Source organism: Megalops cyprinoides, chromosome 15 (assembly GCF_013368585.1).
Source record: "Megalops cyprinoides isolate fMegCyp1 chromosome 15, fMegCyp1.pri, whole genome shotgun sequence".
NCBI classification, from domain to species: Eukaryota; Metazoa; Chordata; class Actinopteri; order Elopiformes; family Megalopidae; genus Megalops; species Megalops cyprinoides.
In genome coordinates this window covers 8,989,664-9,000,303 of record NC_050597.1, presented here as the reverse complement: position 1 = coordinate 9,000,303, position 10,640 = coordinate 8,989,664, and the positions used below count along the sequence as shown (strand labels likewise).

Sequence of the window (10,640 nt, the reverse complement as noted above, 5' to 3'; positions counted from 1 at the left end):
AAGATGGAATCGATTATTCTCTGATATTGCTCTAGGCATATCCTGAAGTGTTTGGTATTTCTGAGATGGAAAATGCCAGACATCTTTGAAAAGCTGGGCTGAGCTAAAATAACGCCGGTCATGTCACACAGTCCATTATGAACTTTTTTGTGCTTGATGTCTGAATAGACCTTTCAATCTTCTGCAATAGTTCTTTCTGCATTTTGGAAAATGCTGGTCTACATTTCAGTATCAAAGTAACACATAGTCAGCATGTACACCCCCTCTTTCTGGAATAGACAATCTGGTCAACAAATGGATGTCAGCAATGCAAGTTTAGTTTCTGTATAAAGTAATAACAAAAACAAAAAACACACACACACACTCAAGACGTCAGTTTATAGTGAGTTTAAAGTGATATACTTTCAACAAAAAGTCTGTTGAAAACTGAAACTTTTTTCATTCCTCTTTTTGATTTGAACACCCATAGCTCAATGTATGTGTATTTTTATGTGACCGTGGACAAAGCTATTGAAATGAAATGTCCATGTCACTTGATTTGCTGCTTAAACACAAAGCAGAGACAACAAACAATATCTGAATCCAGTACATAAAGTAGAATTTATCATTTTAATTTCTCCTCCTCTGCTGTGTACAGATGAGCACCCTTATTTATTTATTTTATAGTTTTTGGTTTTGCCTTCTTTGTATGAAAAAAAAACTGCCTCGTATTGTTTATCATGAAAAACCTCTTAAGTATTTGGTAGTGACCTTCAGTGTTTGAAACAAGTTATTCAGAGTTGCTACTTCCTTATATCCCAATGGAAGATTTGCTTTGTTTCCTTTCTGAAGAAAATTGCAGTTCAGCACGGTTTGCCTCTGATTGACACTTCCATTTTATCCACAGCAATATACAGTAAACAAAAAGCATAATACCAACAGCATCACAATTCCTCTGGAAGGTAATAACGGGAGGGAAATGAAATGGCTTTGAACAAAGGGCAAGAGGTTTGAACTTGATCACTGTATCAAGAATAATGTGGACTCAATGGTAAACGTGAGACTTGTAATGACTGTGGTGTACCTGCTGCATGACTGGAAACATAACCCTCGCTGTCTGCAAGCTCTCACAAGAGATGATTATCTCACCAAGCAAACGGCCAAGGTCCCTAACTAAGGAAACTGATCGTACTCTAATTCACTTTCTATAGCTTAGGTTCGCAAGCTTACTGATGCTAATGAGCACAATGACAGTGAATCCAGGGAGGTGCGCTGCAAAGTGTTAGGTCTTTGTGTTAAAGGATTCAAACCTTAACAGAGTCTGGAATCAGAGACAATCAGATTTGCCTTTAATTACTATTTTTTGGCTTCATCTGATTTTTTTGCTCTCAAGGAGAGGTAACTAACAAGCCAAACTGTCCATACAGTACTAGCAAGGCAAAACGTGGAAAAAGGTTTTTTTTAGATGAGCAAGCTTATCATCTGGATAGCAGCTCTTCAGAATTCACAAGGCAGTAAAATGGATCAGTGAAATAAGTAGCACAGATGCAACAAAGATGTAAGCACACATTACAGTGTGAATTGACAAAATGCCATCCAAATGCCACGCTTTCATTCCCGATCTTTCAGGAACGACGCCTGCTTAAACGCTCCGTATCAATTTCCGATCAAGTAGTCAAAGGTGTTAGCGGGTCACATTCCATTTTAGATCCTCCAGCTGTGCGCTATGAGTAAGCTGACAACAAAAGATGGTTTTTAAAAAGCATTAAGAGTTAACCTATGAGGAAATCGGTATAATCTGTCAGGTCAGCCTTATAGCTTATGCGTATAGGTGTATGTTGTCAGTCTTACAGTTGAGGTTTCTCCTAGAAACGAGGTGGAATTTTCCCCACCCCTCCAAAATGCTACTAAAATTAAAAAAGTGGAGTTTTTAGCAGGTGCACTATCAGTTTCCCATACCTACTGTAGTGTTGTTATTCATAATAATAAGTGGGGGCGGGGTTGCAGAACTGGGGGTACAACTCGAGAAGGCTCAATCCCCCATGATGCAATGTGTTTGGGACAGAGACCCAAAATCTGAGGGTGCATGTAGGGCTCTGAGCCAGAGCCATTGAGGGCTTTGTATAACAAGAGCAGGATTTTAAAATCAACTCTATATTTTACAGGAAGCCTGTGCAGTTTTCGGAGGATGGGGTCATACGGCGGCCTGAGGGGGTACACGTGAGGAGTTGGGGCAGTAGGGTTTGGACATACTGCAGTCTGCTAAGCAGATGGGAGGGAAGGCCAGAAAAAAAGATCCTGCAGATGTCCAAGCGGGAAAATAAGGTCATAAGTTCAGAAGAAAATGTTTATCCGCAAGTAAAGTGTTCTCTTCAAAGGTGTGATTTGCCCTGTTTTCATCCCCTGAATCAATGTCACTGTTAGCTGGAAGCAAGCAGTTTGCATTAAGAGACAAGCACAATGATTCCATTTGAATAATGCTACAGCATCCGGACAGATCAAAGCGGTCTTCGTAAGCTAAAAAAACACATCCCTCACAAAAGCCTACCACTAAGAGTGCATGGGTGTTGGCACCTAAACATAAACCACTTTGATCCACCAACAGGAACACTGCTTTGAACCATTTCATAAGTAGGAGTTCTTGACCTGAGAATTAGAAGAATGACTCCTTTCTTACAAAAGAGATAATTGAAAATCTTGGTAAAAGTGTGCATTGACATATCAAAGCTTGTGAATCTTTCTGGCTTTTAAAGATAATTGCCAGAACAATTGCAAGAGATTACTAGATAATTGCAGTCCATACAGCCTAACTACTATTATACTGACAGTATGAGAGTGAATTTGATTCAGGCAATGAGATTAGGCAAACGCCCCCTCGTTTCAACTTCTTTTCATTCCAAACCTCTGTTACATCGGTTATCATCCAGGATATCTTGTATGACACTTATAGGAGTAGCTTTTAATTGCATACTACTCTAGGTATGTGAGACTGCTGACTCTGGACGAAGTCTCACAGAATGGACAATGTCACATACAAATATTGGCTTCAAATATTTATTTTTATTTTGGTTATACTTATTAATTAACATATACATATGTTAGTACATTTCAAATAAATCCAAGTGTTATACAGCAAGCTGCTGTGGCATAACGGCTATGCAGTTTCACATAGTAGCATGTAAATTGTGTAATTACAGTGAAGGTTTAGGATTAATTTATGGTTGGATTTAGGACTGTGGTAAGGTTAAGGAGGATGGCAGCATCAAATAAAGGAGAATCTGAGATTTCATCATATGCATTTACTCTACTTCCCATCCTTCTGTGTGGCACTGTGAAATATCACAAACATGCTGGTGATTTGCTGATGGAGGCTGGGTGAAGCTGTGAGTTTCAGTGTGGAAGAATGTTGCATCTTTTTTTAAAAAGTGATTTTCTCTGTGCATATGCACATGCATGTCTGTTTGTGTGTGTGTGTGTGTGTGTGTGTGAGTGTGAATGTGAATGTGAATGTGTGAGAGAGACAGAGAGAGAGATCTTACACTGATTGAGACTGTAATCATGGCAAAACCTGCTGGTGTGTATGTAGACTAATTTGCATTACTACCCTTTTTACATTATTATTGTACTATTTAAATAGTTGTTGTGCCAACAATGCAAATAAAAAAATCTCTTCTACAGGAAGAGAACAGGAGCAGGTTAAGAATTCAACAGTTAATCCTCATAAATTGCATTTATACGAGGATTCTTTGCATTATTTTCAGTTTTTCAATCTTAACTTGAAGTGTTTCATGAAGTTTGAGCCCTGCACAGGCTAGGTTTGGAGGATGCAGTGAGAAAGGCACAAAATATACTGCACATTCAGCAAAGTCAGGCCCTTTGGAACAGCAAACAGCCTTTTCCTACAGGCTGACCAAGTAATTCGTATTAGGGTCAGTACAGTCTGTCTACCTCTGGCTCCAGGGAGGACATTCAACTTCCAAAAAATCTAAATAACAAGAGCAGTGCTGTTTACAACAGATCTCAGAACATAGCAGTAATTTGGCACTTTGCATATCTGTTCGAATCAGTGGTTCCTTTTTATAGAGAAATGGGTTTTTCTGACCCAGGATCAAGGCTGAGAGGTTTGTGAGTCTGTGATTTTTTTTTTTTGTGAGACTGCTCTCTGTTGCTGTTGCACTCTGCACCTCCCTTCCCCTGTTGAATTGTGGGATAGCACTCGAGAGGAGTCAGGTTTGATCACCAGCCAACAGACAGCACAGGCAGTCCGTGAGTAACTTTCCCTGGTGCACAGGGAAAAAAAAAAAAGTTTTGATATTTAGCAGCTCACATTTGTGTCACTCTGTCTTTCAGAGCCAAAAAAAAAAAAAAAAGCTGGCAGTCTTCAAACGAGCATTAGTGTGCAAAATGACAGCCATGAAGCCATTAAAGATAATTATATTATTAAAATAAATTTAACTTAAGGAATGAAAGTCTTCATGATTTAATTATTAATGAATCTGAAGTAATAAAAAAAACACCATTTTAAAAAATGAGTTTACTGTTTTGTTATCCTCCGTTACATTTGGAAGTGAGCTGTAGAAATTTGGCCAGTACAGAAAGGCTAAATGTCAGTAAAAACACAATTAACCATTTTAGTGAAAAATATCAGCTATCCAGGCATTCAGAAAATGTACAATTTACAATTACTACACACAAGCAATCATAGTACTGTGTCAATAACTTTCAGGTTAAGCTAAACCAGTATGAATTTGGGGAAATGTTTGCTGCATTTTGTTGATAACAATGGACTACATATGGACTATCATACAATGACTATAACAAATGGACCTTATCTGTGATAGCATTACTTCTAATCCCTTCAATCATTTGCATGCAAATCAGTTATACAAGATGACATCGAAACAGTCAGTGTGTACCCCAGTTAGTGTGCAATGTGCTGTTTTCAGCTTCCATTTGATTAATCTTTCATGCAGGTTTTGTGTGGATGAGTGGATCTGTCTCCACCATGGAAATGAAGAGTGCAGCTGAAGACGTCCAAAAGACTTCTGAACAGGGCAGGATGTGGACGATGTGGAATCCAGAGAAAGGCACGATTAGCCGGGCTCTTCACAAACCACGCGAGCGCAGAACAGATGGGTGCGACAGGTGGGTTTACATCTGTACATTAAGTACTACAAATCAAACCGGAGTTATGATTCTGCGCTCTGATAGGATTTTACTGTACCATCGACAGATCTTTACCAATGAGAACCCAGGGTGAAAGGAAATATCACTACTTTCCTTATGTTGTTGGAAAAAACCACTCTGCCTTCATACATGCTGATAACCTAAAACTACTGTACACACAGTAGTTGCGTTAAATGGGTTGCTTGGCTTACTGTACCTTCTCAAATAAAATTAAAGTAAAATTAAATTACTGGCCAAGAGCAACAAAAACAGTGACCATACTCACGTACATGAGAGGTCATCCACCTGAAAACTAATTGGCAAAGTCATGGAATGATACACTCATACACTTACTTTGGATTAAAACCTTTAGGCAGCACAACTGCCATTAGAGGTAAAATACCCATTGTTCTCTCCCATACACTACTGAAGACTGGTCATACAGAGGGTACCCCACCAGTAAATATAAATCTTGCTGTTTATTTTTTACGTGTAGTATTGTGATGTGTTTTGGATTCTGTGGTCTACTGACTGATGTATGGTAGTATAGTTGGATTCTCGTGTCTAATCACGTTGCATGAGTTAATTAATTAATTAATTAATGTGGTAGGGCTTGAAGAGTATTATGCTCACACTCTCTGGTTTGGAAGTGTTGTTAGCCTGGTCTGACACAGGTGCTCATTCAACTTGAAAGGATACACTTCTGTTCTTCTGTGCTGGAAGTCACTCTGGATAAGAGTGTCTGCTAAATGAATGCAATGTAATGAAATGTAAATCAAAGTTTGTTTTTGACAATTAAACAACAGTAACTTTTCATCACCAGATCAATGACCACCAACATGAATGGAGAGTTGTACAGGAACACAGGAAAGCATCACGCATAACTTGCATTTATTTGTCAGTCATAGAGCATAATCAGTGCAGTTCTGTCAGTCCATTTGATCTTTCACTCAGCAGCTGACAGCCTCAATCAGCTGGTTTCAGATATTAGATGTGCTGTGTTTCACTGTAATGCTGTGCTGTTGACCAGTCCCATCCTGGGGATCAGACAGGAAGGGCAGCGTTGTTACCGTCTCTTACCGACGTTTATCTTGGGGCTTCATCCCCTCCTTTTCAGGAGCAACACAAGACTGCACACGCAGCACTTGGTGAATCAAATCAGCCGAGACAAATCCATTAATCTCCTGCGCAGCTGTGTTTTTTGATAGCGACAGGCAGCGGGAACCCATCTATCAGACTGCAGAAGGGGAGGTATCATTCTGCATGGGGGCAACGCAAGGCTTTCAGGCAAGTTTACCCCCCCTCAGGTCAGCTCCGATCTGCAGAGAGAAAAGACTGCGATGAGCACTGTGGCATCTGCAGCATCCTCAGACGAGATGTATGTTCAGGATTCATTCATGATCAACGAGGGTAGTGTGTACTATACCAGGACAGAACGTGAGATTAAAGAATTGAAAAGCAAGCTGGTTAGGTGGGTGACTGACCCAGCGTTCTCACAAAGAGCACTGAGCAACATATGTTTAACACTGTTCTTACTGTGCAATTTTAATAAACACGGTGATCCCCAAATATCAACTGCTTTTGGGTGTTTGAAACATTTTGGTGGATGGACCAAGTAACTCCTCATTTGAGGAAATTCTGATCCCTTGCATAACAGCACTAACGTTACATTAGAACATGTTGTGAGCGTGAGATTAGCTAACAGTATTGATGGAGTATTACCCTTACTGACAGTTTGATTTTGCTTACTCTCACTTCCTGGCTGCTTGCTCTGATCATTGATTCAAAGCGCCCTGTACAGCTCAGAGAGAGAGAGGAATCAAGCAGATCCGCTAAATGCATTATGTGCTCTCATCTGCTCACCTACTTAACATAATCAAAACCCTGTGTGTGGATAAAGGCGTTTGTCTCTGATTTGGGAAAAGCCGTTACAGGCCTCCATCTATGCAGCTGCCAGCACTGAGGTGAATTTACGGTGGGCTGCAGGGCTAAGTGCTCCCAGAGCTGAACAACATGCCACACTGTTATACATTTTCAGCACAGTGTGAAAAAAATACAGCCTTTACATCCGCGCTGTGCGCGCATGGCTTCGTGTGAGCCGGCTCGGGCAGGGTGGGTGTGGGAGGGGGGGGTTCCCCTCGACACGGATATCGGATAACCATAAATCCCGTTAGCGTTTTACAGGTCGTTTTTTGCATTCACTCTCCGGAATTAGGCACATCATCTCAAGGTGTGGAAACGATTATAGGTGCCCAGGCAGCCGTGCCCAAGCGATCACAAGCCCCACCCTCTCTGCTCTCCCTGCCCCCTTTCACTGCAGAGAACACTTAGGCTGTTCCTCCTTCAACGGAGAGAGGGACGTTTTTGGGAATGAACACAAAAAATCAGGATGATCACCAGAAAGCAAGCTTCTCCCCCCATGCAGCTTTCTGAGAAAATGAATCATCCGCGGACAGTTGCACACAGCTTTGAAGAGATCGGTGAATACATTTTCAACATCATTTGAAGTGGTAGTACAGCATGTATTGGTGGGTATAATAACGTTCCCCCATTGTCCCTCGGTTTCAGTTGTGTCGCCTTGAGAATCGTTGGCTTCATGGCCTGCTGGATTTATCACCCAAGGGTTACTTTGCAAAGAAGCACACAGAAGGAAAATTATAGGATGCAATAATCGCGATGCATTAAGGAATGGCTTAATTCACTCTCTTTTGACACTTAATTGCGGCAATAAAGGCTGACTCATCCGCAAACCATTAGACAGCCATCAATAAAACCTGCAAGATTTGTAAATTGACATTTGGCAATCGCTCCCTTAATGGCTGAATGTTTCTTTCACAATCCAACAACTGCGTGCTGAATTTTGTGCACGGCTGAATGGGCTTTTGACTGAGGAGGCGAAGTGAGAGAACGACGGCGGAAATTGCTTGGGACTCTGCTCCTCAAATAAATCTGGGACTTCACTGTGTGCGTCTAACTTTTGTGGCATGGGCAATTCATTTCACAGTACAGAGTATTTCTAAACTTGATGATTGTGTTTGATGATTGAGCTTGTTCTGCTTTTCCCGTTCTGTGCTGATGCCCAAACCACTGAGCTTGTGGGGTGGTACCTATTTATCACATGCAGATATATTCTGTCTATAAACAGAGGGCTGTCTAAGAAGAATGACTCTGCTGTTAATCCCAGATTCTGTTATTTAATGCAAAATTCTCAGGACAGAGCCAGGTGTTGATCCCAGTGTTGAGTTTACCTCATTCAAGAGCTGCTGGTAGGCGGCGGGTAGTCATTATTTTGATCAATAAGCGCGTGAAGGTTTCCCAGGGTCTCGGAGAGGTACGCCTTGATTTCGGCGATCTGCCCGTGGTGTGTGATCATGTGCTCCAGGTACGCCTGCGTGCAGAAGGAGGTGTCCAGCAGGGTGCAGGCAGGGGGCGTGTCATCCGGCAGCGGCACGCTGACAGACTTCCCAAGCTCTTTGTCGTGAACACTGTACCCCGTCACGGACCCTTCCACCGACATGTCCTCTACCATTCGCAGCTCCCTGCGCTTTGAGATGTCAATGGTGGCGGCTTTGTACTGCTGATACTTGGGCAGCAGCTCCAGCAGGTCCTCCTGGTACGTGCTGATGGCGGCTCGGACGGCCTCCCCGCCCTGCCGGTCCAGCCGGGCCAGGTGGATCAGCATCTGTACGTGGAATGCGACTCCGTTCACCCAGTACTTGAGCGTCCTGGAGCTCATGTGGCCATCCCTCAGCATGGCGTTCTTGATCTGCGTCAGCTGGAAGCTCACCTGGGCCTCCAGGCGCTCCGTGTCCTCCCTCAGCTTCCGCACGTCCGACAGGTGCATCCGGTGGCGCTTCAGGTACTCCTCCATCAGGTTCTGCAGCTCGGACAGCCTCTCCTCAGCCGTCGCGGCCGCTACTGCGCCCTGTGGGGACCGCCTGGAGGAGGCGTAGGCCGTCTCGATCACCATGAAGATCACCAGGGTCAGCAGGCCAGTTATCTTGGGCTCGTCTGTGAAGGAAGCCAGCTTGCCCATCAGCTCCTTCAGGTAGGCCGGCGCCTTGCCGTCGACGTGCTTTTTCAGCTGCTTGAAGTAGTCCTGCATCGCCGCCCTGGAGGCCAGGCCGGAGTTATCCAGCAGGGAGCGGTCAATGCCCACGTCCGGCAGGGCGCCGTTCCTCTCCATGGCCTCATAGATGTGAGCTCCCACTGCCTCCCGGAACTGAAGCTTCTCCTCTGTGGAGGGCGCCAGCCCCATTCTTAAGGCAGTGAGAGGGAGGTGAGGCAGGAGGCTGGTGTCTGTGAGTCGGTGTGACACAGCGACCCCTGCCAGGGCAGGCCTGGAAGCCTGCAAAGCAAAGGAAACGGTTTGACTCAGAGGAGCACTTGTGACACAGCAGCCAATTCAAACGAGCAAAACAGAACTAACGCACAGTCCCAGCTCTGGCACACTTCTACAGCTGCCCCTCGGGTTGGTCTGGAATTTTGTGTCCAATTGTATCCAGTGCTTAGAGCACACCAAATATAGGGGCACTTAAAATGTTTTTTATTCACGTGTACTCAGTCTCTCAGCCATTTTCACTTCTGGATTTTAGTACTTTGTCTTGTGTGTGGACAGCACACAGACATACGCCGAGCTACCATCTGGATAATGTAAACATTTTCAGAATTGTAATAAATGTCACCAAATTCTCTCTTACTTCACTCCCAAGAGCTAAAGCATGGTAATTCTTTTAAAACTGACTTAATTCCCTTCACATCCATTTAATGGGAGACAACAACCAAGACAGTCACACTGACAGAGTGGCTAAGCTGGGCTGTGCTGCTAAGTGTTAGCTTGCTAGCTATTTACAAGGAACATTAAGCTCTCATTCAGCTGCATTCCCCTTTAACCTGACTGATAAAAACATAAAACAAGACAGAGCCAACCAATCAACATCTGTGACAGTGCATGCCAAAAACCGGTTCCTTCATTTGCAAGAGATTGACAAAGTAATGTCTTACCTTCAGACACAGAAAATGAAACTGAGGAATCCAAGAGGGAGGAAATTCACTCGAGACAGTCTCTTTAAACTTACGCTTAGAAAAAACTAGAGCTCCCTCTAGTGGAAATTTTAAGAGAAATTCTTAAGACTATAGCTGAAAACCAAACAAACCTTTTCAACTAGAGCGCAAAATTGTTTTTAGTTACAAAACAAGAATGTAATGTTAAGTCATCACTGATATAGTTCTAGATGTTGGGCACCATCAACAAAATGTGGTGAAGGTGTAGCACACTCTATTTTGAGGTCAAATGAAGGACAAATGTAGTGAAACTTGTAATTGTAAACTAGTATTTATAACCAATTATTTAGTAATGTTTGGGGAATATGACGCCTGTTAACTAGGCAGCCTTTTCACAGTGTGCCTTACACACAGCAAGCTGTGCCCTGCCACATATAACATTTCATACCTGTAAGCTCTGCAAGTTCTTATAGTTTTTGGCCTGCCTGCTT

At 42.9% G+C, this 10,640-nt stretch overlaps 1 protein-coding gene across 1 annotated transcript; it reads right to left on the bottom strand.

Moving 5' to 3' along the window:
* Positions 1-6,078: 6,078 nt before the first annotated feature.
* Positions 6,079-10,176, bottom strand: LOC118790201. The gene is made up of 3 exons (XM_036547080.1): positions 10,150-10,176; positions 8,394-9,493; positions 6,079-6,464 (listed from the first exon to the last, which is right to left on the bottom strand). The coding sequence occupies exon 2, from the start codon at positions 9,401-9,403 to the stop codon at positions 8,399-8,401; it is 1,005 nt and encodes a 334-aa protein (XP_036402973.1). The 5' UTR covers positions 9,404-9,493; positions 10,150-10,176; the 3' UTR covers positions 6,079-6,464; positions 8,394-8,398.
* Between the last annotated feature and the right edge of the window lie 464 nt (positions 10,177-10,640).